At 38.7% G+C, this 25,312-nt stretch overlaps 2 protein-coding genes across 2 annotated transcripts; both read left to right on the plus strand.

The window, feature by feature from the left end:
• Window positions 1-525: 525 nt before the first annotated feature.
• Window positions 526-8,152, plus strand: LOC133061216 (olfactory receptor 7A17-like; the record flags this gene model as incomplete). The annotated part of the gene is made up of 2 exons (XM_061149202.1): window positions 526-1,432; window positions 8,133-8,152. Coding segments are annotated over exons 1-2 (927 nt in total), but the record flags the coding sequence as incomplete, so codon positions are not given.
• A 9,195-nt stretch (window positions 8,153-17,347) lies between these two features.
• On the plus strand, window positions 17,348-18,316 carry LOC133061597 (olfactory receptor 7A17-like). The gene has a single exon (XM_061149567.1). It carries the CDS (start codon window positions 17,348-17,350, stop codon window positions 18,314-18,316), a length of 969 nt encoding a protein of 322 aa, XP_061005550.1.
• The last annotated feature ends 6,996 nt before the right edge of the window (window positions 18,317-25,312 follow it).

Raw genomic sequence — 25,312 nt, forward strand, 5'->3', positions numbered from 1 at the left:
GTCTCGTTCTTAACATCTCTTCAAATAACCTCTTGTTTGTTGGCCTTGCCTGAACACTCAGTACATAATAAATTTCCCTCCTACTCACTCCTTTATATCTGTTTTGGTTTTCTTCAAAACAAAACATCTTTCACCTTCTGACATAAAATATATTTATTTGAATATCATCTTTCACCATCCTTGGATTGTGGGAAATCTGTTTTTCAGCACCTCTACTTATTCCCTATATGTGCTTGGAGCATGTTGGCCCTCAATATAAAATATTTCTCAAATATCTGAAATAATTCCTCATTAAAACTGAAAATACATGAACTTTTTGGAAGTATGCTGACAATGTGATAAAGATATCTGGTGAGAGGTGAAGTGGGATACATCCTCAGGGAGGGTCTATCTACATATAATATATTAACATCAGTTTCTTGCAAGCAAAATAGAAATAATAGTATTTCAGCTATGTGAGTTATGCAAATTTCATGAAAAATTAGTCACGTTGTTCTCTTTTTTTCCAAGAGTCGCCTTCACTATATGGAACCAGGGAACAATACATACATTTCAAACTTTCTTCTCATGGGACTTTCAGAGGTACCAGAACTGCAGCCCCTCATATTTGGGCTTTTCTTCTCCTTGTACCTGATCACTGTACTTGGAAACCTGCTCATCATCCTGGCCGTCAGCTCAGACCCCCACCTCCACACCCCCATGTACTTCTTCCTCTCCAACCTGTCCTTTATAGACATCTGCTTCACCTCCACTACCATCCCAAAGATGCTGCAAAATGTTCAGATACAGAGCAAAGTCATAACTTATGAAGGCTGCATTGTCCAGATGCATTTTTACATTCTCTTTGCAGGATTAGATGACATTCTCCTGACTGTGATGGCCTATGACCACTTCATGGCCATCTGCCACCCCCTGCATTACACAGTCACCATGAATGTCCAGCTCTGTGGATGGCTGGTTCTGGTCTCCTGGATCATTAGTGTCCTGAACTCCTTGTTACACAGCTTAATGATATTGCGATTGTCCTTCTGCTCAGACTTGGAAATCCACCACTTTTTTTGTGAAATCAAACAGCTGATCCAACTTGCCTGTTCTGACTCTTTCCTCAATAACACAGTGCTGTATTTTGGATCTGGAATTCTCGGCGGTGTTCCCCTGGCTGGTATTGTTTACTCTTACTCTAAGATAGTGTCCTCTATCTGTGGAATCTCATCTGCTCAGGGGAAGTATAAAGCATTCTCCACCTGTGCATCTCACCTCTCTGTTGTCTCCTTATTTTATTTTACATGTTTAGGAGTGTACCTTAGCTCTGCTGATACCCACAGCTCAGAAGCAAGTGCAATAGCCTCAGTGATGTACACTGTGGTCACACCCATGCTGAACCCCTTCATCTACAGTCTGAGAAATAAAGACATAAAGAGGGCTCTGAAAAGATTCTTTGGGATGGAAACATTTTAATAGGCCCATTTGCCCTTGGACTGAAGAAATGCCCATGACAGCAGGACTCAAAGCCTCATAGGCAGATATTGTGATTCTTTGTTCAGATTGTGATAATAGTAATTGCTTCTTCAATTTATAGCCTGGTATTTCCATTTCTTTGATTTAAACTTATCTATAAAATTTTAAAAATAACCTTTATTAAATTTTCTCTGTTATCTAAGTTTTTTTCTTTTGTCATTTTTTCTACTCTCTCAAATTGATTCTTGCGTGACATATATGTAAATTTCCAATTATCTCATGAGACTTCACCCATTTCTTAAGAATAAATTCTTCTGAAATGAAATACTTTATACTGAGTATTTTTTCTTTCATTTTACTAAAGAATAATCATGAATTACACTTATGGAAAAAAACTGTACCCAAACCTATTACATAATTTCATAGGAGAGTAAAATATGAAACTACATTTTATCACATTTTGGTTCATCGTATCTTGAAACATCACCACTATAATTGCTCTTTCTGAAAAATAGTAGACATTAACAGGTAGTGTGTTTCATAGTACTTTATCTGGTTTTATGCCCTCACAGTGTACTGTTCTCTATGTAGCTCAGTGTCCACTTTACCCACATGAGTCACTGGCAAAAGTGAACATCAAAAACATGTCTCTAATTGGTGTGTACATGAAACAAAAATTTCAGTAAGAGTTTGACATTATAAAACCTAGAGTCAGAGGGGAACTTTAGTATGATGTAGCAAAAATTTCTGTAAGATTATTTCTATGCAAACTTTTTTTCATGGTGTCGTTTACTTATTGGTGCATGTCATTTCATTGTCTGTGTGTAAAGATGTTTATCACTGGGGTGTAGGATTGTTTGGTGTAATTGTATCTTTTTCTGCTTGAAAAAAATTCCATTGTTGCAGCCTAAGAATGTGATTCTTTCCTATGCTCTAAATGAATTATGTTCTCCCTTCTAATTTCTTTCATAATCAGTAAAAGACAATGGATAATATAAATATCATATGTATATGACATATGTGATATAAAATATATAAATAAAACACTTTGACACTTTGCTTTCTTCCTAGCTCCAACCAATTTTAGCTGTGACTCAACTACTTGTGCTTAACATATTACCTTAAACCACGCAGCACTAGAAATGTTTAATTTTTAGCTGATTCATTAACATGTAATTGCATACAATGAACTGCACATTTTTAAAGTATACAGCTTTCTAAATGTCCAAAATTAAGAGTATAGTATATGGTTCCACTTGTGAATAATTTAAAGGGTGCACAATTAAATGTTCTTATTAACAATATAATTTCCCTGAGCCTCAGTTACCTGTGATGACCATTGTATCTACTACTGTGGGCAGGAATCCCTTAGGAGAAATGGAGTAGCCATCAGAGTCAACAACAGAGTCCAAAATGCAGTACTTGGATTCAATCTCAACAATGACAGAATGATCTCTGTTCGTTTCCAAGGCAAACCATTCGATATCACGGTAATCCAAATCTATGCCCCGACCAGTAACGCTGAAGAAGCTGAAGTTGAACAGTTCTATGAAGACCTACAAGACCTTCTAGAACTAACACCCAAAAAAGATATCCTTTTCATTATAGGGGACTGGAATACAAAAGTAGGAAGTCAAGAAACACTTGGAGTAACAGGACAGTTTGGCCTTCGAGTACAGAATGAAGCAGGGCAAAGGCTAATAGAGTTCTGTCAAGAGACGCACTGGTCATAGCAAACACCTTCTTCCAACTATGCAAGAGAAGACTTTATACATGTACATCACCAGATGGTCAACACTGAAATCAGATTGATTATATTCTTTGCAGCCAAAGATGGAGAAACTCTATACAGTCAGCAAAAACAGGACCAGGAGCTGACTGTGGTTGGATCATGAACTCCTTATTGGCAAATTCAGACTGAAATTGAAGAAAGTCGAGAAAACCACCAGACCATTCAGGTATGACCTAAATCAAATCCCTTATGACTATAGAGTGGAAGTGAGAAATAGATTTAAAGGACTAGATCTGATAGAAAGAGTGCCTGATGAACTATGGATGGAGGTATGTTACATTGTACAGGAGACAGGAATCAAGACCATCCCCAAGAAAAAGAAATGCAAAAAAGCAAAACGGCTGCCTGAGGAGGCTTTACAAATAGCTGTGAAAAGAAGGGAAGGGAAAAGTAAAGGAGAAAAAGAAAGATATACCCATTTGAATGCAGAGTTCCAAAGAATAGCAAGGAGAGATAAGAAAGCCTTCCTCAGCGATCAGTGCAAAGACATAGAGGAAAACAATAGAATGGGAAAGACTAGAGATTGCCTCAAGAAAATAAGAGATACCAAGGGAACATTACATGCAAAGAACGGCTCAATAAAGGACAGAAATGGCATAGAAGTAACAGAAGCAGAAGATATTAAGAAGAGGTGGCAAGAATACACAGTAGAACTGTACAAACAAGATTCTCATGACCCAGATAATCACGATGGTATGATCACTCACCTAGAGCCAGACATCCTGGAATGTGAAGTCAGGTGGGCCTGAGAAAGTATCATTATGAGCAAAGCTAGTGGAGGTGATGAAATTCCAGTTGAGCTATTTCAGATCCTGAAAGATGATGCTGTGAAAATGCAGCACTCAATATGCCAGCAAATTTGAAAGACTCAGCAGTGGCCACAGGACTGGAAAATGTCAGTTTTCATTCCAATCCCAAAGAAAGGCAAACCTAAAGAATCCTCAAACTACCAAACAATTGCATTCATCTCACATGCTAGTAAAGTCATGCTTAAAATTCTTCAAGCCAGACTTCAGCAGTACATTAACCGTGAACTTCCAGCTGTTCAAGCTGGTTTTAGAAAAGGCAGAGGAACCAGAGATCAAATTGCCAATATCCACTGGATCACTGAAAAAGCGAGAGTTCCAGAAAAACGTCTATTTCTGCTTTATTGACTATGCCAAAACCTTTGACTGTGTGGATCACAATAAACTGTGGAATATTCTGAAAGAGATGGGAATACAAGACCACCTGACCTGCCTTTTCAGATACCTATATGTAGGTCAAGAAGCAACAGTTAGAACTGGACATGGAACAATAGACTGGTTCCAAATAGGAAAAGGAGTACGTCAAGGCTGTATATTGTCACCCTGCCTATTTAACGTATATGCAGAGTACATCATGAGAAACGCTAGGCTGGAGGAAGGGAGAAATATCAATAACTCAGATATGCAGATGACACCACCCTTATGGCAGAAAGTGAAGAGTAACTAAGGAGCCTGTTGATGAAAGTGAAAAAAGAGAGTGAAAAAGTAGGCTTAAAGCTCAACATTCAGAAAACTAAGATCATGGCATCTGGTCCCATCACTTCATGGCAAATAGATGGGGAAACAATTGAAACAATGGCTGTCTTTATTTTTCTGGGCTCCAAAATCACTGCAGATGGTGATTGTGGCAGTGAAATTAAAAGACACTTACTCCTTGGAAGGAAAGTTATGACCAAATTAGACAGCATATTAAAAAGCAGAGACATTGCCTACAAAGCCCATCTAGTCAAGGCTATGACTTTTCCTGTCATCATGTATGGATGTGAGAGTTGGACTATAAAGAAAGTTGAGCACCAAAGAATTGATGCTTTTGAACTGTGGTGTTGGAGAAGACTCTTGAGAGTCCCTCTCAAGACCCAAACAGTCCATCCTAAAGGAGATCAGTCCTGAGTGTTCATTGGAAGGACTGATGCTGAAGCCGAAACTCCAATACTTTGGCCACCTAATGGGAAGAGATGACTCATTTGAAAGGATCCTAATGCTGGAAAAGATTGAGGCCAGGTGGAGAAGGGGACAGCAGAGGATGATATGGTTAGATGGCATCACTGACTCAATGGACATGGGTTTGTGTGAACACTGGGAGTTGGTGATGGACAGGGAGGCCTGCCGTACTGTGGTTCATGGGGTTGCAAAGAGTCAGACATGACTGAGCAGCTGAACTGACCTGACCTGAACTAAGCCTCTGTTTTTATTTCATAAGAAAATATGAGATGATAAATTCTAGCTTCACTTGGATATTGTGAGGTATTTATGCAATGCATAGAAATATTTGCTGAGTCCACAAACCATATTCAAGGTTAGGAGTACATATATGTTTATATGTGCCTGCATCTGTATACACCATTCTCTGAAATAAACCCATTCACATATATTTATTGCACACAGTCTCATTAGTAATCTCATCGATTGTGTTGAAAGAAAACTTGAGAGAAAGTTGGAAGGATAGAAGTAAGAAAAAAAAAATGCTTGAATTAACATAAACTAGAAAGAATGTAGAAATGTTAACAGAAAGATTTAAAGTAGGTTATTAATTTCAATAATGATGTACTTTTCCTATTTTAAATTTCAAAGGCCTCAAAATCAGAGCCACATTTACATTTAGATAAAAAAAATTCTGTGTATCAGCTAATGGGAAAAAGATCTCTAAGGTGACTCTGATTTCCTCCTATATATGGTAGGAGTTCAACACAAAATGTCCTATTTAAGAGAAGCTTATTGTGTGAATCAAAAATCTTTAGCTGAGCTCCTAGAAATAGTAGATGATTGGACAAATATATTTTAGATTCCTATTGCTAGAATAACAAATTGCCACACCTGTGTGTTAAAAAAAGTGCCTGCCATAAAATTATGTAAGGTCAGAGGCCTGAAGTCTCATTGAGCAAGACTGTGATCCTTATGGATCCTCCAAAACAGGTTGCATTAAATTTTCTGTTTTACTTCTAGTGGGCACCACCATTCCATAGTTCAGGGTCCTTCCTCCATATTCAAATGCAGGTGCCTGGCATTTTAACTCTCTCTCTAATTCCAACTCTTACTCCCTCTTGCATGGTTAGAAAAATCATCATAATTGTATTAGTCTGACCTGGATATCTGTGCTAATATTCTTAAATAAAGATCAGTGATGAGCAACCTTATTTCCTCTGCTATTGTAATTAAGCTAGTTATGTAAACTAGGCTATTCTAAGGTTCTTGAGATTTTCCTGTAGACATCTTTTGGAGGATCTTATTGTGACTACTACAAAATCTTATTCTAATAGAAGTTATTTGATGTCTCTCAATACTTCTATAAAAAATCAAACACAAAATTTATCACTACCTAAAAGGTGATCAAAAATCTTTTCTTTCAAAATTAAGAAAGAATGGAGGATTCTGGGTGAAGGCCTAAAACTACTTACACCTGAATCTAACACAGAATCACTTTCTTGGTACTTAAATTGACATCCACAGACCAGGACCTGTACTATCAAATAACACTTAGGATTTTGTTAGAAATGCAGGGCCCCAGGCCCCTGATCTGGCCTACTGAAAAATAACTTATATTTGAAATACAATCCTTGGTAATTTGTAGAAACAGTGGATTCAGAGAAGTGCTAGTCTAGAATAGGTTTCATCACCTTCTCAGTGTTGATATTTGGGAAGTATGATTACTTGCACTGGATGATGTCCTGTACATCAGAAGAGTTCAGTAGGACCCCTTCAAATATTGCCAAATATCTTTAATTGAAAAATCACTCTTGGTTGAGAATCACTGCTCCAGGGTTTGAAAACTGGGAGCCCCCTGAGAGATTCCAATCAAGACTCCATCTCTTATTTGGTTTAAAATATTGAACACTTCCCTAGTGGCTCAGACAGTAAAGTATCTGCCTACAATGCCGGAGACCTGGGTTCGATCCCTGGGTTGGAAAGATCCCCTGGAGAAGGAAATGGCAACCCACTCCAGTACTCTTGCCTGGAAAATCCCATGGATGGAGGAGCCTGGTAGATTACAGTCCATGGGTTGCAAAAAGTCAGGCATGACTGAGCAATTTCACTTTCACTTTCATTGAGCTTAACATTAAACCTTTCTGAGTATCATTAATATAATGGGGGATGAAGTGCATAAGGAGACTACATCATAAATGTTATATGATGACTACATTTGTTTATGGCTACATCACAAATAAAAATTTTTGCAGACAATCACGATAATGTTCTAAGGTAGGTTATAGTATGTTGTTACTGTTGTTCACTCCCTAAGTCATGTCCTTGGTTTTCATATTAATTAGAAAGATCCTGACCAGGTTGTTCAGTCCCACAGTTGTGTCTGACTCTTTGAGACCCCACGGACTGCAACAACCCAGGCTTTCCTGTCCTTCACCATTTCCCACAGCTTGCTCAAACTCATGTCCATTGAATCAGTGATGCCATCCAACCATCTCATCTTCTGTTGTTCCCTTTTCCTCCTGTCTTCAATCTTTCCCAGAATAAGGGTCTTTTCAGATGAGTCAGACTTCATAGCAGGTGTCCAAAGTAATGGAGCTTTAGCTTCAGTATCAGTCCTTCTAATGAATATTAAGGATTGATTTCCTTTAGGATTGACTGGTTTGAAATCCTTGCAGTCCAGGAGACTCTCAAGAGTCTTCCCCAACACCACAGTTCAAAAGCATCTATTCTGCACTCAGCCTTCTTTATAGTCCAACTCTCACAATCATACCTGACTACCGGAAAAACCATAGCTTTGACTAAATGGAACTTTGTCAGCAAAAATAATGTCTCTGCTTTCTAATACACTATGTTTGTCATAGCTTTTATTCCCCCTTGAAAATAAAGTTTGTCACCATTTCCATTGCTTCCCATCTATTTGCCATGAAGTGATGAGACCAGATGCCATGAAGTGATGAGACCAAATGCCATGATGGTAGTTTTTTGAATGCTGAGTTTTAGCCAGCTTTTTCTCTTTCCTCTTTCACCTTCATCAAGGGGCTCTTTAGCTCCTCTTCACTTTCTATCGTATGAGTGGTGTCATGTGCATATCTGAGGTTATTGATATTTCTTCAGGCAATCTTGACTCCAGCTTGTGATTCATCCAGTTCAGCATTTCACATGATGTACTCTGAATATAAGTTAAATAAGCAGGGTGACAATATACACCTTTGATGGATTCCTTTCCCAATTTGGAACCAGTTCAGGTCTAACTGTTGCTTCTTGACCTGCATACAGATTTTTCAGGAGGCAAGTACAGTGGTCTGGAATTCCCACCTCTTGAAGAATTTTCCACAGTTTGTTGTGATCCACACAGTCAAAGGCTTTAGTGTAGTCAATGAAACAATAATAGATGTTTTTCTAGAATTCTCTTATTTTTTCTATAATCCAACAGATATTGGCAACTTGATTTCTGGTTCCTTTGCCTTTTCAAAAACCAGCTTGTCCATCTGCAAGTTCTCAGTTCATGTACTGTTAAAGCCTATCTTAGAGGATTTTTGCATGATCTTGCTCTCATGTGGAATGAGTGAAATTGTGCAGTAATTTGAACATTCTTTGGCCTTGCCCTTCTTTGGGATTGGAAAGGAAACTGACATTTACTATTCCTGTGGCCACTGTGGCCAAATTTCCTGACATACTGAGGGAAGCCCTTTCACAGCATCATCTTTAGGATGTGGAATAGCTCAGCTAGAATTCTGTCACCTCCACTAGCTTTGTTTGTAGTGATGCTTCCTAAGGCTCACTTGACTTCGCATTCCAGGATGTCTGGCTCTAGGTAAGTGATCAACAATTGTGGTTATCTGAGTCATTTCCATATGACCCAGCAATCCTGCTGCTGGGCATACACACTGAGGAAACCAGAATCAAAAGAGACACTTGTACCCCAATGTTCATCACAGAACTGTTTACAATAACCAGGACATGGAAGTAACCTAGATGTCCATCAGCAGACGAATGGATAAGAAACCTGTGGTACATATACACAAAGGAATATTACTCATCTATTAAAAGAATACATTTGAATCAGTTCCAATGAGGTGGATGAAACTGGAGCCTATTATACAGAGTGAAGTTAGCCAGAAAGAAAAACACCAATACAGTATAACACATATATATGGAACTTAGAAAGATGGTAATGATAACCCTGTATTTGAGACAGCAAAAGAGACACAGATGTATTGAACAGTCTGCAGGATGTTTGGGGCTGGTGCATTGGGATGACCCAGAGGGATGGGATGAGGAGGGAGGTCGGAGGGGGGGTTCAGGATAGGGAACACATATACACCCATGGCGGATTCAAGTCAATGTATGGCAAAACCAATACAATGTTGTAAAGTAAAATTAATTAATTAAAAATAAATAGACAAATAAAAATTCCTAGAGGACAACAGAAAAAAAAATCTTTTTTTTTGTATAATTTTTCTATGTATTCTTGCCACCTTGTCTTAATATCTTCTGCTTCTTTTAGTTCCATACCATTTCTGTCCTTTATTGAGCTCATCTTTACATGAATTGTTCCCTCAGTATCTCTACTCATCTTGAAGAGAACTCTAGTCTTTCCCATTCTATTGTTGTCCTCTATTTCTTTGCACTGATCATTGAGGAAGGTTTTCTTATCTCTCCTTGCTATTTTTTGGAAATCTGCATTCAGATGGATATATCTTTCCTTTTCTCTTTTGCCTTTTGCATCTCTTCATTTTTCAGCTATTTGTAAGGCCTCTTCAGACAACCATTTTGCCTTTTTACATTTCTTTTCTTGGGGATGGTTTTGATCACTACCTGTGGACATGTTATGAAACTCCATCCATAGTTCTTCAGGCACTCTATCAGATCTAATCCCTTGCATCTATTTATCACTTCCACTGTGTGATCACAAGGGATTTAATTTAGGTTATACCTGAATGGTTTAGTGATTTTCCCTACATTCTTCTATTTAAGTCTGAATTTTACAATAAGGATTGCAAGAATAAATCCCGACCAAAGGATTTATGCAAATACATGCCTACTGCAGCATTTCTTGGAACTTATATATCTCAGTATCTTTTCTATCTCTGGATATTCACATAAAATGTTTTATGTGAAAATGGGCACACTAAAATCTTTAATTACTATTAATTATAACACTTGCAATTATTTTATTACCAATGATGCTGTATATATATTTCAATTTTTTAGTCATTTACTTTCTTGATAAAAAACATTGTCTGTGAGAGTCCTTTGTTTTGTATGCTTTGATTGGATTGCTTGCATTCCTATATTTGATCACACTTTTAAACAAAAATTTGATGTTTCATTTATTCACAAAATTATTGCATGCAATTTAATTATTTTATGTATGTAGATGTATTAGTGAGAATGTTTGATATCATATACTCAGTCACATGTTGTTCTTTTTATTACTCAGTTCAGCTAAGTCACACAGTCATGTCCAACTCTTTGCGACTCCATGGACTGCAGCAATCCAGGCTTCCCTGTTGATCATCAGCTCCCGGAGCTTGCTCAAACTCATGTCCATTGAGCTGGTGATGCCATCCAACCACCTCATCTTCTGTCATCCCCTTCTCCTCCTGTCTTCAGTCTTTGCCAGCATCAGGGTCTTTTCTAAGGAGTCAGTTCCTTGTATCAGCTGGCCAAAGTATTGGAGTTGCAGCTTCAACATCAGTCTTTCCAATGAATTTTCAGGATTGATTTCCTTTAGGATTGACTGGTTTGATATCCTTGCAGTCCAAGGGACTCTCAAGAGTCTACTCCAACACCACAGTTCAAAAGCATCAATTCATCAGCGCTCAGCCTTCTTTATAATTCAACTCTCATATCCCTACCTGACTACTGGAAAAACCATAGCTTTGACTAGATGGACATTTGTTGGCAAAGTGATGTCTCTGCTTTTTAATATGCTGTCTTGGTTGGTCATAGCTTTTCTTCCAAGGAGCAAGCACCTTTCATTTTCATGGATGCAGTCACCATCTGCAGTGATTTTGGAGTCCAAGAAAATAAAGTTTGTCGCTGTTTCCATTGTTTCCCCATCTATTTGCAATGAAGTGATGAGACAGGATGCCATTTTTTGAATGTTGAGTTTTAAGCCAGCTTTTTCACTCTCCTCTTTCACTTTCATCAAGAGGCTCTTTAGTTCCATATCACTTAGTCATATGGTGTTCTTTCCATTGCTTTTCTACTTTTTGGCTTTTTTTTTTTTTTTTTTTTTTTTACTGCAATAATTGAACTGTCACTTTAATACTTGTCACTTGCAAATCCTTGTTATAAACAAAAACTAAAGTGAATGTTCTTTTGCATAGTGCTAATGAATAACCATTTATACATTTATATACATAGAAATCTGTTACTTGTTATTGCTCTGATCAGTCTTTCTTGATAAACATATTTATCAACATATTTATCAAATATGATAAATAAACATATTTCTAAAAGTTGTATCGCCTTTGGCGAGCACCTGGAAAGCATTCTTCTTTGCCATTGGAAAAAGATCACCTTCATCTTTTATAAGTGTATTTGAATCCAAATATATTAATATGTGAACAGATTGTAACTTGAGTACTCCTTTATTCCCACATTTTAAAATCCTTTAAGTTATTTTATTTCTAAGTCTTTGGGAATTTAAATTGAAATAGTAGCCCATGTTGATATCATTAAATTGTTAATATTTTATGTCCTTATAGAAGTTAATTGCAGATTTTTATTGAATATTGTTGCATTCAGTTATCTTGAAATCACTTTGAAAAGTGAGTGTTAGTTGCTTAGTCATATCTTACTCTTCGGGATTCCAGGGACTGTAACCCATTAGGCTCTTCTGTCCATGGGATTCTCCAAGCAAGACTACTGGAGTGGGTAGCTTTTCCCTCTCCAAGGGATCTTCCTGATCCAGGAATTGAATCTGGGTCTCCTGTATTGCAGGTGGATTCTTTACTGAGTGAGCCAGCTGGAAAGCCCAATGTACATCTCTACTGTACCTTATTCTTGATTCTTTCTACAAATAATTGAACATCTACTATGTGGCACTGTTTCTAGGAACATTGAGTATTACATTCAGTTAAAACTCAGCAGTGGCCACAGGACTGGAAAGGGTCAGTTTTCCAATCCCAAAGAAGGGCAGTGCCAAAGAATGTTCAAATTACTGCATGATTGCACTCATCTCACACTCCAGCAAAGTAATAATCAAAATTCTCGAAGCCAGGCCTCAACAGTATATGAACCATGAACTTCCAGGAATTCAAGCTGGATTTCGAAAAGGCAGAGGAAAAAGAGATCAAATTGCCAACATCCACTGGATCATAGAAAAAGCAAGAGAGTTCCAGAAAACATCTACTTCTGCTTTATTGATTACACCAAAGCCTTTGACTGTGTTGATCACAACAACCAGTATAAAACTCTTCAAGAGATTGGAATACCAGACCACAGACCACCTGACTTGTCTCCTGAGAAATCTGTATGCAGGTGAAGATGCAACAGTTAGAACTGGATATGGAATGACAGACTGGTTCCAAATTGGGAAAGGAGTATGTCAAGGCTGTGTATTGTCACCCTGCTTATTTAACTTATATTCAGAGGACATCATGCAAAATGCCAGGCTGGATGAAGCACAAGCTGGAATCAAGATTGCTGGGAGAAATATCAATAGCCTCAGATATGCAGAACACCACCCTTATGGCATAAAGTGAAGAGGAGCTAAAGGGCCTCTTGATGAAGGAAAGAGGAGAGTGAAAAAACTGGTTTAAAACTCAACATTTAAAAAACTAAGATCATGACATCCCATTCCATCCCTTCATGGCACATAAATGGAGAAACAATTGGAACAGTGAGAGACTTTATTTTTGGGGGCTCCAAAATCACTGCATATGGTGAGTGTGGCCATGAAATCAAAAGATGCTTGCTCCTTAGAAGAAAAGCTATGACCAGTCTACACAGCATATTAAAAAGCAGAGACATTACATTGCCAACAAAGGTCCATCTAGTCAAAGCTATAGTTTCTCCAGTGGTCATGTATGGATGTTAGAGTTGGACTATACAGAAGACTGAACACCAAAGAACTGATGCTTTTGAACTGTGGTGTTGGAGTAGACTCTTGAGAGTCACTTGGACTGCAAGGAGATCAAACCAGTCAGTCCTAAAGAAGATCAGTCTTGAATATTCACTGGAAGGACTGATGCTGAAGCTGAAGCTCCAATACTATGGCCATCTGATGCAAAGAACTGACTCCTTAGAAAAGACCCTGATGCTGGGAAAGATTGAAGACAGGAGGAGAAGGGGATGACAGGGGATGAGATGGTTCGATGGCATCACTGACTTGATGGACATGAGTTTGAGCAAGCTCTGGGAGATGGTGAAGGACAGGGAAGCCTGGGTTGCTGCAGTCCATGGGGTTGCAAAGAGTCAGAGATGACTGAGTGACTGAAGTGAACTGCATGTCTACTCTTTTGCCAATTTTATTACTAATCTATGTCACATAATTATGTCAATACCATTTTTTGCTTCTTTAAGTTATTTTTTCAATTGAAGTATAGTTGATATGGGCTTTCCTGGTGGTGCTAGTGGAAAAGAACCCACTTGCCAATGCAGGATACATGAGACGTGGGTTTGATCTGTGAGTTGGGAAGATCCCTTGCAGGAGGGCATAGCAACCCTTTTCAGTATTCTTACCTGGAGAATACCATAGACACAGGCCCCTGGCAGGTTACTGTCCATAGGGTTGCAAAGAATTGGACCCAACTGAAGCGACTTAACACACACAAGGATAAAGTGCAAGGAGGTTAGACCTCTGGAAGGCAGGCAAGTTCATGGGAAGAGGCAAGTTCAATAAAAACTAGATTCATCTGACTTCTAATTAGCCTTCTGGGAGAAGAGACTCATCAGGAAAATTCTCCTATCTAGAACAGTGTCCCACAGGGAAGTGTTGTGCTCAGATGTGGGAGTAAAAATGGAAACAGTACCTAATGAACGGACATGGGGAGCTGTAAAATCTCCTTGGCTGAATCCCTCAATCTGTACAACCTTGGGGTGCAAAGGGCATGGTTATTGGTTTTGGAGTCCTACATCTGAGTAAGGACTAATGCTCCCTCTTTCCTTCTGACCTGCCTGAGAACAGAGCTGCAGTCTTCGTCATAAACCATCCACAGAGGAACTTGGATATACACACGGGGACTTTCCTCTAGTCGTCCCCATCCAGGTGACTGTGAGAGTCCTATAGGTACTTCAAGGAAGTTTGAGAGAGAATACAAGTGGAAAACCTTTTTCTGAGGTTACTTGAGAGCCTAGTTGGCCCACACCAGGCTGAGATATTAGCCATTGTTGTTTACTAGGTTGACTAATTAACTTATAATTCATTTATTCAATATGTTAGAGAAGTGTTTGATGAACTCAGCAGCACAAGAATGAGTGTTGACAATTAAGTGATGGGAATGGAAATCCAGTTGGATGAGGATGAGGAAGCAATGAGGAGCATAAAGTGGTTCCAGTAAAATCAGAGCATGTTAGAGCAGTTATACATTTAAGGAGAGTAAGACAAGTTGGTTTGGAGGCATGGGAAATGAAATATCAGCATTTACAAAAAGACTTTTAAATTTGGGAAGTATTTGAATACCTTCCATTTTTATTAGAAAGAGCCATATCTATGGAAGTATATATTGCCTTTCAATAGCGTTCTTGAGACAAACATTTCACAGTATCTTTCCTCACATTAGATATTCACAGGAAAATATTGTGTTAGAATGCAAAGAGGGGTATGAAAAGGAATCTTACTTTGGAATTCTTAAATACCAAGAGGTAGGGAAGCAAGGGAGACATTTGGAAGGTAGAAGGAAAAAACAAGCAAATTCACATCTCTGTAATACTTAATAATTTAGTAACAGAAGGGAACTCTGCTAAACTTTTACAATATTGACTAAATTCATCTTCCAAATTAGGAGGATAGATACCACTCTCCCCACTATTTGAATTAGGTCATTAATGCTTAGAATGGGTCTGTAGATCCACTACATTCAAACGGCTAATATGTGATCGCACTGAGTTTCAAAAGTCAGTTTTCTGAATCAAAAGCTTTGTATTCAAGATCATTTACAAAAGTCTGTTACCATTTATCCTTTACAATCCTCATCTACTATTGTGTATTGTCTATTTTCCATTGTAAGTTGTGGGTTTATTCCCTTGGAAGTGTTAGCTGCTCAGTTGTGTCCAACTCTTTGTGACCCCATGCCTGTAGACCACCAGGCTCCTCTATCCATGGGTTTCTGCAAGGAAGAATCCTGGAGTGGGTTGCCACTTCCTACTTTAGGGAATCTTCATGACCCAAGGATCAAACCTAAGTCTCCTGAATTTCAGGCAGATTCTTTACCATCTGAGCCACCAAGGAAGCCCTTATTCCCTTTGCTCACTTTCTACTGGAATGCTCCTGTTGTCCTAAAATGATTATTCCTTCCTGCTTTGATAAATTGCTCTAGAATATTTTATGAGGTATTTTGAGCATCAAGGTAATATAACTGGTGTTGGAAAGCTACCAGAATCAATGAATCTTTCTCTTTTCCATGGTCTCTTAGGGACCAGCTGAGTTTATTAAATTTTGCTTTGAGAATGAAAATATTCAATACAGGGTTGTGGGGGACTCGATGGTGTAGATCCTTGATGCCATCAGACTTGTCCTAGAGGATGAAATGTCTGCATAACAGAGGTATACATACCTTAAGACCTGTACCCTAGGGCAAGGCAACCACTAAGGAATGTGACACACAGGTAGACCTTATTTTCTTCCACAGGAATTTTCACTCTCTCAATTTCTTGAACCAGTTTTAATTTTTTTTAATGCATACATCTGGCATACATCAGTCATGTCCAACCCTTTCCAAGCCCATGGACTGTAGCCCACCAGGCTCCTCAGTCCATGGGATTCTCTAGGCAAAAATGCTGGAGTGTGTTGCCATGGTCTCCTCCAGGGAATCTTCCCAACCCAGGGATTAAACCCATGTCTCTTGCATCTCCTGTACTGCAGGGGGATTATTTACTGCTGAACCACAGGGGAAGCCCAATACAGAGCACAAGGTAGTCATATTTGAATGGAATATAGTGCATGGGAAGCTTACCATCTAGAATTGGGTACTATTTCTACATCTAGGGCAAAGGTAACGTAAGGATGATGACTTTCTTTCATCACTCCTTTCATAATTATTGTGGCCAAAAGTGAGAGGAGCCAGAGAGTAACAAGCCCAGTAAGACATGATGTGTGTAAGTGTGTGTTGTGGGGAATGAGCAATTCTCTGAGAAGTGATACTTAAATTTATCCACTCCAAAATGTTACCCTTAAAACACAGACACAATAATGTCAACCAGATGATGCAAATAAAGGAGTCAATTCATTTTAATTCATAGGAATCAAAACAAATATAAAAATGTGAAAGTAACAACATGTGGATGAGGGCCTCCTTGTGTCTGAAGGTTTAGCTGTAGCAGGAAGACCTTGTTCCTTAGCATCCTCTGATACCATTTCTCCTCACACTCACTCTTGCTTGTTCCCCTTTACGCTTTTGCTGCCTTTTGAGTCTTCAATATTTGAAACAAGCCCTACCCTCTGGTACTTTGCAGAGTCTTTTTCCCAATAGGGCACACTGGGTCCCCAGGTAAACTGATGTCTCTGGATTGTCTTACTTCAGGTCTCTTTTTTTGCAGATCTTCCTGAATTATCACTAAAATGTAACATATCCATGCATGGCAATTTATACCTGCCTTTTTTCCCCATATCATCTGTTACCACATGAGACAGCATATGTATATTTTTCCATTGGCTCACTCATATTCTTTCTTCATCATTGCATTGTTGGAAGTTTAGTTCTTGGCATCTTCACACATTTACCCTAGAAGATGGATGGTACTCAACATGAATTTTTAGAATATATGAAAGGCATTTGCTTTAAAACTGTATAATCATGACCTCTTAGGGAAAATGTTGAGTGTTAAACAGGAATTTCTAATCATAGATGACACAGTAGATTCCTTAAAGATGATTAAATATTGTAATTCACTGCATTTTACTGTGTTAATGTGCACACAGGTAGAAATTAATCATGCAGTTGTTTTTTTTTTGTTCCCTAGTTGTGATCACCACCACATGGTGAAAAGAAATGATACAGCAATGGCACAGTTTATTCTTCTAGGATTATCAGAGGAACTAGAACTGCAGCCTCTCATATTTGGACTTTTCCTCTCCATGATCCTGATCAGTATGTTTGGGAATCTGCTCATCATTCTTGCCACCATCTCAGACTCCAACCTCCACACCCCCATGTACTTCTTCCTCTCCAACCTGTCCTTTGTAGACATCTGTTTCATCTCCACCACCATCCCAAAGATGCTGCAGAACATAAGGACACAGAGCAAAGTCATTTCCTATGAAGGCTGCATCACCCAGATGCATTTTTACATGCTATTTGTAGAGTTGGAGAACTTAATTCTAACTGTCATGTCCTATGACCGCTTCATAGCCATCTGTCACCCCCTGCACTATACAGTCATCATGAGCCCTATTCTCTGTGGACTGATGGTGCTGGTGTCCTGGATGATGAGTGCCCTGAATTCCTTGGTGCAAAGCTTACTGGTACTGAGACTGTATTTCTGTTCAGTCTTGGAAATCCCCCACTTTTTCTGTGACTTGAAAGAAGTACTCCGACTTGCCTGTTCTGATGCCTCTCTTAATAACACTGTGATATATTTTGCAGTTGGGCTCTTTGGTGCTATCCCCCTGGCTGGTGTATGTTACTCATACTCTAGGATAGTTTCCTCCATATGTAGAATCTCATCAGCTGAGGGGAAGTATAAAGCATTTTCCACCTGTGCATCTCACCTCTCTGTTGCTTCCCTATTCTATTGTACAGGTTTAGGATTGTATCTTAGCTCTACTGGAACCCACAGCTCACACTCAAGTGCAATAGCCTCGGTGATGTACATTGTGGTCACACCCATGCTGAACCCTTTCATCTACAGTCTGAGAAATAAAGACATAAAGAGGGCTCTGAGAAGATTCTTTGGAGTGGCAGCTATGAAAGGGCCATTTGTCCTGGGGCTGAGGAAGTGCTGGTAATTGCAGCGCTCAAAGCATTAGAGTCAGAAATTGGGATTCTTTTATTTTATTTTATTTTTCTTTCATTTATTTTTATTAGTTGGAGGCTAATTACTTTACAATATTGTAGTGTGTTTTGTCATACATTGACATGAGTCAGCCATGGATTTACATGTATTCCCCATCCCGATCCCCCCTCCCACCTCCCTCTGTACCCAATCCCTCTGGGTCTTCCAGTGCAAATAGAACTGCCATATGACCCAGCAATACCACTTCTGGGCATACACACCGAGGAAACCAGATCTGAAAGAGACACGTGCACCCCAATGAGAAATTGGGATTCTTGATCAGATTGTGGAAAGAGCACTTGTTCCTTATATGTATTGCCTGGCTTTTGCATTCTTTGATTTAAAATTCAGCATATAACTTAAGTAACTCAATTGATTAAGCTTTCTTAATAAGCTGATGTATGCACAATTTTCCTTTTTTTAAATATATTTTTCTACTTTCCCTAAATTTTTCCCAAACATGGGTGAGAAATATTTGGAAATTTCCATTTATTTGGTAGGAAAAATTGGATTCCTTAAGGCCATTATCTTAAGCAACATCCATCTTCTCAAGTATTTAAAAAAAAAATTCTTCTCTACTCAAGAGGAAAAATTGCCTTTGGCAGCTAAAGTAACTTGTAGAATTCAACTGCAGAGTAAAGTCTGAAACCAACGTTTTGATTTTGGCTCTGGCATTTTTCTATATCATCCATTTAACTGTGCTTCCTGATAATATGGAATTTATTCATGCCACTGAGCTTTATAACTGGTCTCCTGGTGTCATATAATTATTCAGGCTGTGTCCCCAATATCTACCACGTGTTGTTCCTGTTGTTGTTTAGTCGCTAAATCGTGTTTGCCTCTTTTGCTATCCCACGGACTGTAGTCTGCTGGGTGTCTCTGTCCATGGGATTTTCCAGGCAGGAACACTGGAGCATCCCCCTTGAGCCTCCCTCCCACACCATACTACTCCACTAGGTTGTCACAGAGCACCAAGTTGAGCTCCCTGTGTTATTCTTTTTTGGCTAAAAAATTCCTGTGCTGCCTGCAATTATGGCTTTTCTATTTGTCTGAACAAGGGATCTTCTCTTTTATACATTTTGTCATAATCAGTAAAGAATTAGAAACAGTGAAGGAACAATAGCCAGGTAAACCATTACACACCTGCTTCCTGCTCAGGAGTCTTCAACCTTCGTGGTCAAAGGATGACTCAATAATCCTCAAATTTTTTACCCAGTCTGTGATTCAGGATCACCATTCATCTGCACAGCATGCATGTCCTTCCAACCTCCCCAAGTTCCCTGGAACAGAACCTTAAATGAGATCATTGATAATCCAGTAACAAGTTTAAACAATAATCAGGAATATTGTCTCCAAAGCAACACATATGCTTAAAATAAAAAGCAGTAGACCATTACATCTGCTTTCATTGCCATTTGCTTTGATTTTTATATCAGTTGGCAATTGCTGCATAACAAGCTGTCTTAAATCATATGGTTTATTAAAGTGCCTTTCATATCAAATGAGATTATGTAGTTGGTGACGTTCTGGTCCACTTTTCAGATGCTCATAAGTCCATAGAGCTGTAAGTCTCTACATTGTGTATGTTGTGTATGATCCTATCAACCCAGTGTGCTCACTCTGCACCAATGCAGAGCCTTCACAATAATGAATTCAAGAATACTAGACTTTCAACAAATCCCCAAGGCCTAAACCATACTACCTTTTTCTATATTAGATACTGGTGTCTTCCACATGTATCACCCTGATTCCTTTCCTTTCATATGTGAGCTTTCTCAGTCCAACTACAAACTGCCAGCTCCTAGAGTTCTTTGCCCAAGAGCTTCATCTGACAAACAGCTTTGTCTGGTCAACCTCCGCCAATCTGCATGGCTATCTACTAGTTACAGTGAAATAATACCCCCTGCAATGTATTTCTTCTCATACGGCATGTCCACACTTGACCTCTAGAAATTCATTATTATTAGGGCTTTACCTGAAACATTGTCTGCTTACAAGGTGATCTTTCCCAGGCAAGCTGTTCCACATCCATGTCTCTCATTGGAAGTGTCTGTCTTTATGTTTCAAGCTAGTTGGTTTCTCGGGCATTATGCCTCCCCTGAAGGGAAACAGCTCAGTGCCATAAATGGCCTTTTGTACTGTGATTTCTCCCCTGAAAAGGGAGAGCATATGAGTGAGAGCCCAGCTTCCCCAGCTGTGCAGAACACCCAGCTCTTTCACACCCATCCAGAAAACTGACATGAACTTCATGAGAAGGAAGTGGGGAGAGACTGGAAGAACAGTAGCTAAGACTCTTGAAAGGCATCATAGGCAAGCAGATTCTGACAACTGCATCATGAACTTTGTCGGGAAACGTTCTAAATGTGTTGATGATTGTACATATCTGTGAATGTGCTAAAAAGTTGAATTGTACATTTCAGACTGGTGAATTATATGGAATGTGAATTATATCTCTATAAAACTTTAAAAAAATCCAACATTTTTTAAAGAAGAAAAAAGTAAACTATGGTTTGATATCCCTGATAAGTATACATGGAAAAAATATAAACAAAACAGTGGTAAACCAAATTCTACAGAGGATTAAAAAGATCATACCCCAGGATCACATGGCGTTAACTCCTGGGCCACAAGAGCATTGTGCATTGAAGAATGTATGGCAGCATTCCTGGCCTCCACCCACCAGGTAGCAGTAGCAACTGTCCAACTGTAACAACCAAAACATCTGCAGAGAATCTCCAGTGTGCCCTGGAAGCAAAATCACCCCAGCTGAGATACACTGTCCTATAGCATGAGAACTGGAAATATCTTGAGGGAGTTCCAATCAAAGCTCATCCCTTACTCAGTTCATAACTTTGGCAGATCTCTTAATGTTTCTGAGTTCCATTGCTGCAAGTGCAGAATGAGGTAGATCATAGTATGGATATCAGACAATGAACGTTCATGAGAAATAAGAAAATCAACTTTCGGGAAAAATAAGACAATCCATATAATGCTCCAAGTTCAGCACATGGTGCATCATAAAAGCCAAACATATAATATAATCAACATTTAAAAAATGTTAATGGCATCTCTTAGTTTGCATCACTAACATGAATTTCCCAGTTGATTTTGCAAATGTATCATGAATCTAAGGTCTACAGTCCCAGTGTATCTAGAACAAAGGAACACATCTCTATCCCTTGTTGAGAAAGGGAATATCAATTTTCTAGAGATGTCAGGAGATGTTCTCACCACAAGACAATACTTTGGAGGTCAATGTGTCCTACTCAAGAAAGGTTCCTCAGCCTTAGATTTGGAGAAACTGTCAACTTGAGGTTATGATAAGGTGCAGTGAAGTCAGGGCTCTGGAAGCCAGATGAGTTCATGGAAAAGGAATAGTAAATCTGAACTCATCTGTCTTCTGATCTGGTCTCCTGGGGATAGAGAATAAGCAGGGGAAAAAATTCCTCCTGTCCAGACAAGAGTCCTATTGGATTATGATGTATTCAGAGGTGGGAGTAACCATGGAAACTGTGCCTAATAAGCAGACAGAGAGCTATAACTGTTTCTCCACCTGCAGTCCCACAGCAGGGTTAACCTTGGGTAGGCAGGACATGATCGCTGCTTTTGTTGTTGTAAATCTGGCTGGAGAACCAGTATTTCACTCCTTCCTGCCATCCTGTCTGAAGAAAGAGCTTCAATCTCCATCATCAACTATTCAGGGAAGAATTGGATTTCCACACTAAACTGTCAGTTTCCAAGAATTGGGGAACTTCCACTCAGAGACTCTGTTCAGATGAGTCTGACAGTGGTAGGAACTTAAGGGGAGATTCAGAGGGAAACTAAGTGGAGACTTTGGAGACCTCCAAAGTCACAGGAGTGTTCAGCCAGCTTAATCTAGAGCTAAGAGGTTGCCATGTTTTTCTAAGTGAACTAATATATTCAAAATTGACATGTTTAATATACTAAAAATAGTGTTTGTGGACTCAGTAATACAAGGATAATTGTTGAGAATTAACTGATGGGAGTGGAATTCCAGTTGGATGGGAATGAAGAAGACATGGGAAGCACAAAGTGGTTCCCATAAAATTAGAACATATCTGAGTTGTTTGGCAGTTCAGAGGAGTAGGAAAACAGAATATTGAGTTTCGAGATGTGACCAGTGAAGTTTTTGCAAACGAGGTGTATTTGAACATGTTCCATTTTTTGTGAGAAGGATACAGACCCATGGAAGTACATAGTATGTTACAACAGCAATTCATGACACTTGCTTTTCTCAGCATTGTCTCCCACTTGGTATTAACATGATAAAGAATATTTTGTATAATATGCATGAAGGAATATACCAGCGAGCACTGCTTAGTAATTATTTCATTACCTGGGAGGCTAAATATATGTCTGGTTTTGTTGGTGCTGTGGACTGTCCCCCACCAGGCTCCTCTACCCAAGGGATTTCCCAGGGAAGAATATTGGAGCGGATTGCCATTTCCTTCTCCAGAGGGTCTTCCCAACCCAAGGATCAAACCTGAGTCTCCTTCTTTGGCAGGTGGATTCTTTAAAAATCTTTGGCTTTGATAGACTTTTACTTTCTAAATATGAATTGTCTTTGCAAGTATTTAGCTTTGTGTCCTTGGATCTGAGTGTTTTATCCCTTTTAAAAACCCCATTCTTAAAAAAAAGCTTTTTTTTTTTTTTAAACAAGATTGTTGTATTTAATTCTTCTGTACCATGTAGGTATAGATACATTACTGGTGTTGTGTGAAAGTTTATAAATTGTGTGTGATCAAATCTATCAGTCAGTCACAGTGCTCCCCTCATTGCTTTTAAACATGAAATTTTTTTGCATCCTTAATAGCAAGGAATAGATTTTTATGCATATTACTATCTTATTTAGCACTGAGTTTTCATTATTTCTACTGTTTTATGTCTTGTGATTAAATCTATAGTTTTTAAAAAACAATTATCTCCTGCCAAGTGTGGAACATACTCATCTGTATGCAACTAAAGAGCTCTTGTATTGTTTAATAAGCATGACTGATCCTATTAATAATTATATAGAATGAAATTATAAGTTGGATACTGCTTCCTTCAGTATGGATTTAAAGCTATATTTTGCTATTCTATTTCCAAGGTGTCCCATTCATCTTAAATTACAGACCCATGTTGTTGTAATTAATATATTATTATTTTATATATTTTTAAATATTAGTATTACATATTTATTCAATTTGATACAATTATTTGAATCTACTCTATTTAGCAGAGCTTTATTTTCAGCACCACTTTTTTATTTATTGACTTGTCATTTTCTTAAAAGTTGTTTCAACTTAAATGCACACTTTGGTGAAAATCTAGAAGTAAATAAAGCAGATGATGTCTCTGCTCATTAAGAAAATACATTATAACAGAGAAAGCAAAGACAATGAAGTAAATGCTTTTATTACATAAGGTAAGTGAAGTCGCTCAGTCGTGTCCAACTCTTTGCGACCCCATGGACTGTAGCCCACCAGGCTCCTCTGTCCATGTGATTCTCCAGGCAAGAATACTGGAGTGGGTTGCCATTACATAAGGTAGACAGGCACAAATTATATGAAGGAAGGGGGTAGATTGTCATCGAAAATGCAGGATTTTATAGTATATGTTCAGCAGTAGGGTGCCATTATCCTAATGGATGAGGAACAGAATTAGAATGACAGTGTGCTCATTGGTTTGTCAAAAAAGATATCAAAGTCCAAACCACAAGAAATCAAATGTGAGAAAAGGGCCAGGCTCACCCACTACTGGGAGATACAAAAGAAAGTGTGGTTAAATAAACATGGAGTAGGAAACGGAACAGCAGTTAGATCAGGGCCTTGAGGTGGGCGCCATCATGAAGCAAGCGGAGTAGCCAGTGTGTGGCCCCTTGAGTCTGACGTTGCTTCAGCACAGAGATACTGCCCTTCTTTTTGAAACTGGCTCTTCTGACAGTGTCTTCACTCATTAGCATCACTGACCTTCATTTAAAACTACTTTTTTTCCTTTACTGCAGTGGATTCTAATTTTTTTTGAATGCATCCCAGAATAAACATGCCTTTAACAGAGGGATCAATCATGTGCACATGCAAGCACACAACTGCATATTGGTACACATACACACACACACACAAACAACTAGGGCTTCCCAGGTGTCTCGGTGGCAAAGAATATGCTGTCAATGCGGGAGACACAGGTTTGACCCATGGGTCAGGAAGACCCCATGCTGGAGTAAATGGCAACCTACTCTGGTATTCTTGCCTGGGAAATCCCATGGACAGAGGAGACTAGAGGGCTATAGTCCATGGGGTCAAAGAATTGGGCACAAGTGAGCATATGCATACACACACACACACACACACACACACACACACTACTAAACAAAGAGAATAAAAACCAGTAATAGCCATTAATTTACTGATAGGAAGGAACTCTGCTAAAGTTATTATATGAATTGACTAAAACTATCGGCTACCTGGGGAGGTTGGACACTATTTATGTGAGGATGAGAACATTTAGGATAGATTGGATGTTTCTCCAAATTCAAACAGCAGTGGTAGATCCAAGATTTAAAATTTTATTTCAAAATTTTGCATATAACACCACTTAGGAAGGTCTTTTACCATTTCATCTTTAAAATCTTCACTGTTTTTAGAAATGAGGTGCTTCATTTTGTAAATTGCGGCTTTAGTCCCTTTGCTCATGTTTCTAGTGGATAGGATGTCTTGACCTAGTAAATATACGACTCCTTTCTCATTTGGATAAATTGCTTTTTGCGGCTCTACTATTAATAGCTATTCTGGGAATCAAGAAGCTATAACTGGGGATGCAATGCTGCCAGAATTAGGGAAGCTTTCTCTTCTTTTCAATCTCTCAGAACCACCTGAGATTATTAGAACATTTCCCACATGATGTGCATCTATTTTATGTATCTCTGTTTTTTTTTAAATTTCACTTA

The sequence above is a fragment of the Dama dama genome, chromosome 9 (assembly GCF_033118175.1).
Source record: "Dama dama isolate Ldn47 chromosome 9, ASM3311817v1, whole genome shotgun sequence".
Lineage (NCBI taxonomy): Eukaryota > Metazoa > Chordata > Mammalia > Artiodactyla > Cervidae > Dama > Dama dama.

Excerpts from the sequence above, each read along its gene's own strand:
- LOC133061597 (XM_061149567.1), top strand. The coding sequence starts at position 17,348 with ATGGTGAAAAGAAATGATACAGCAATGGCACAGTTTATTCTTCTAGGA.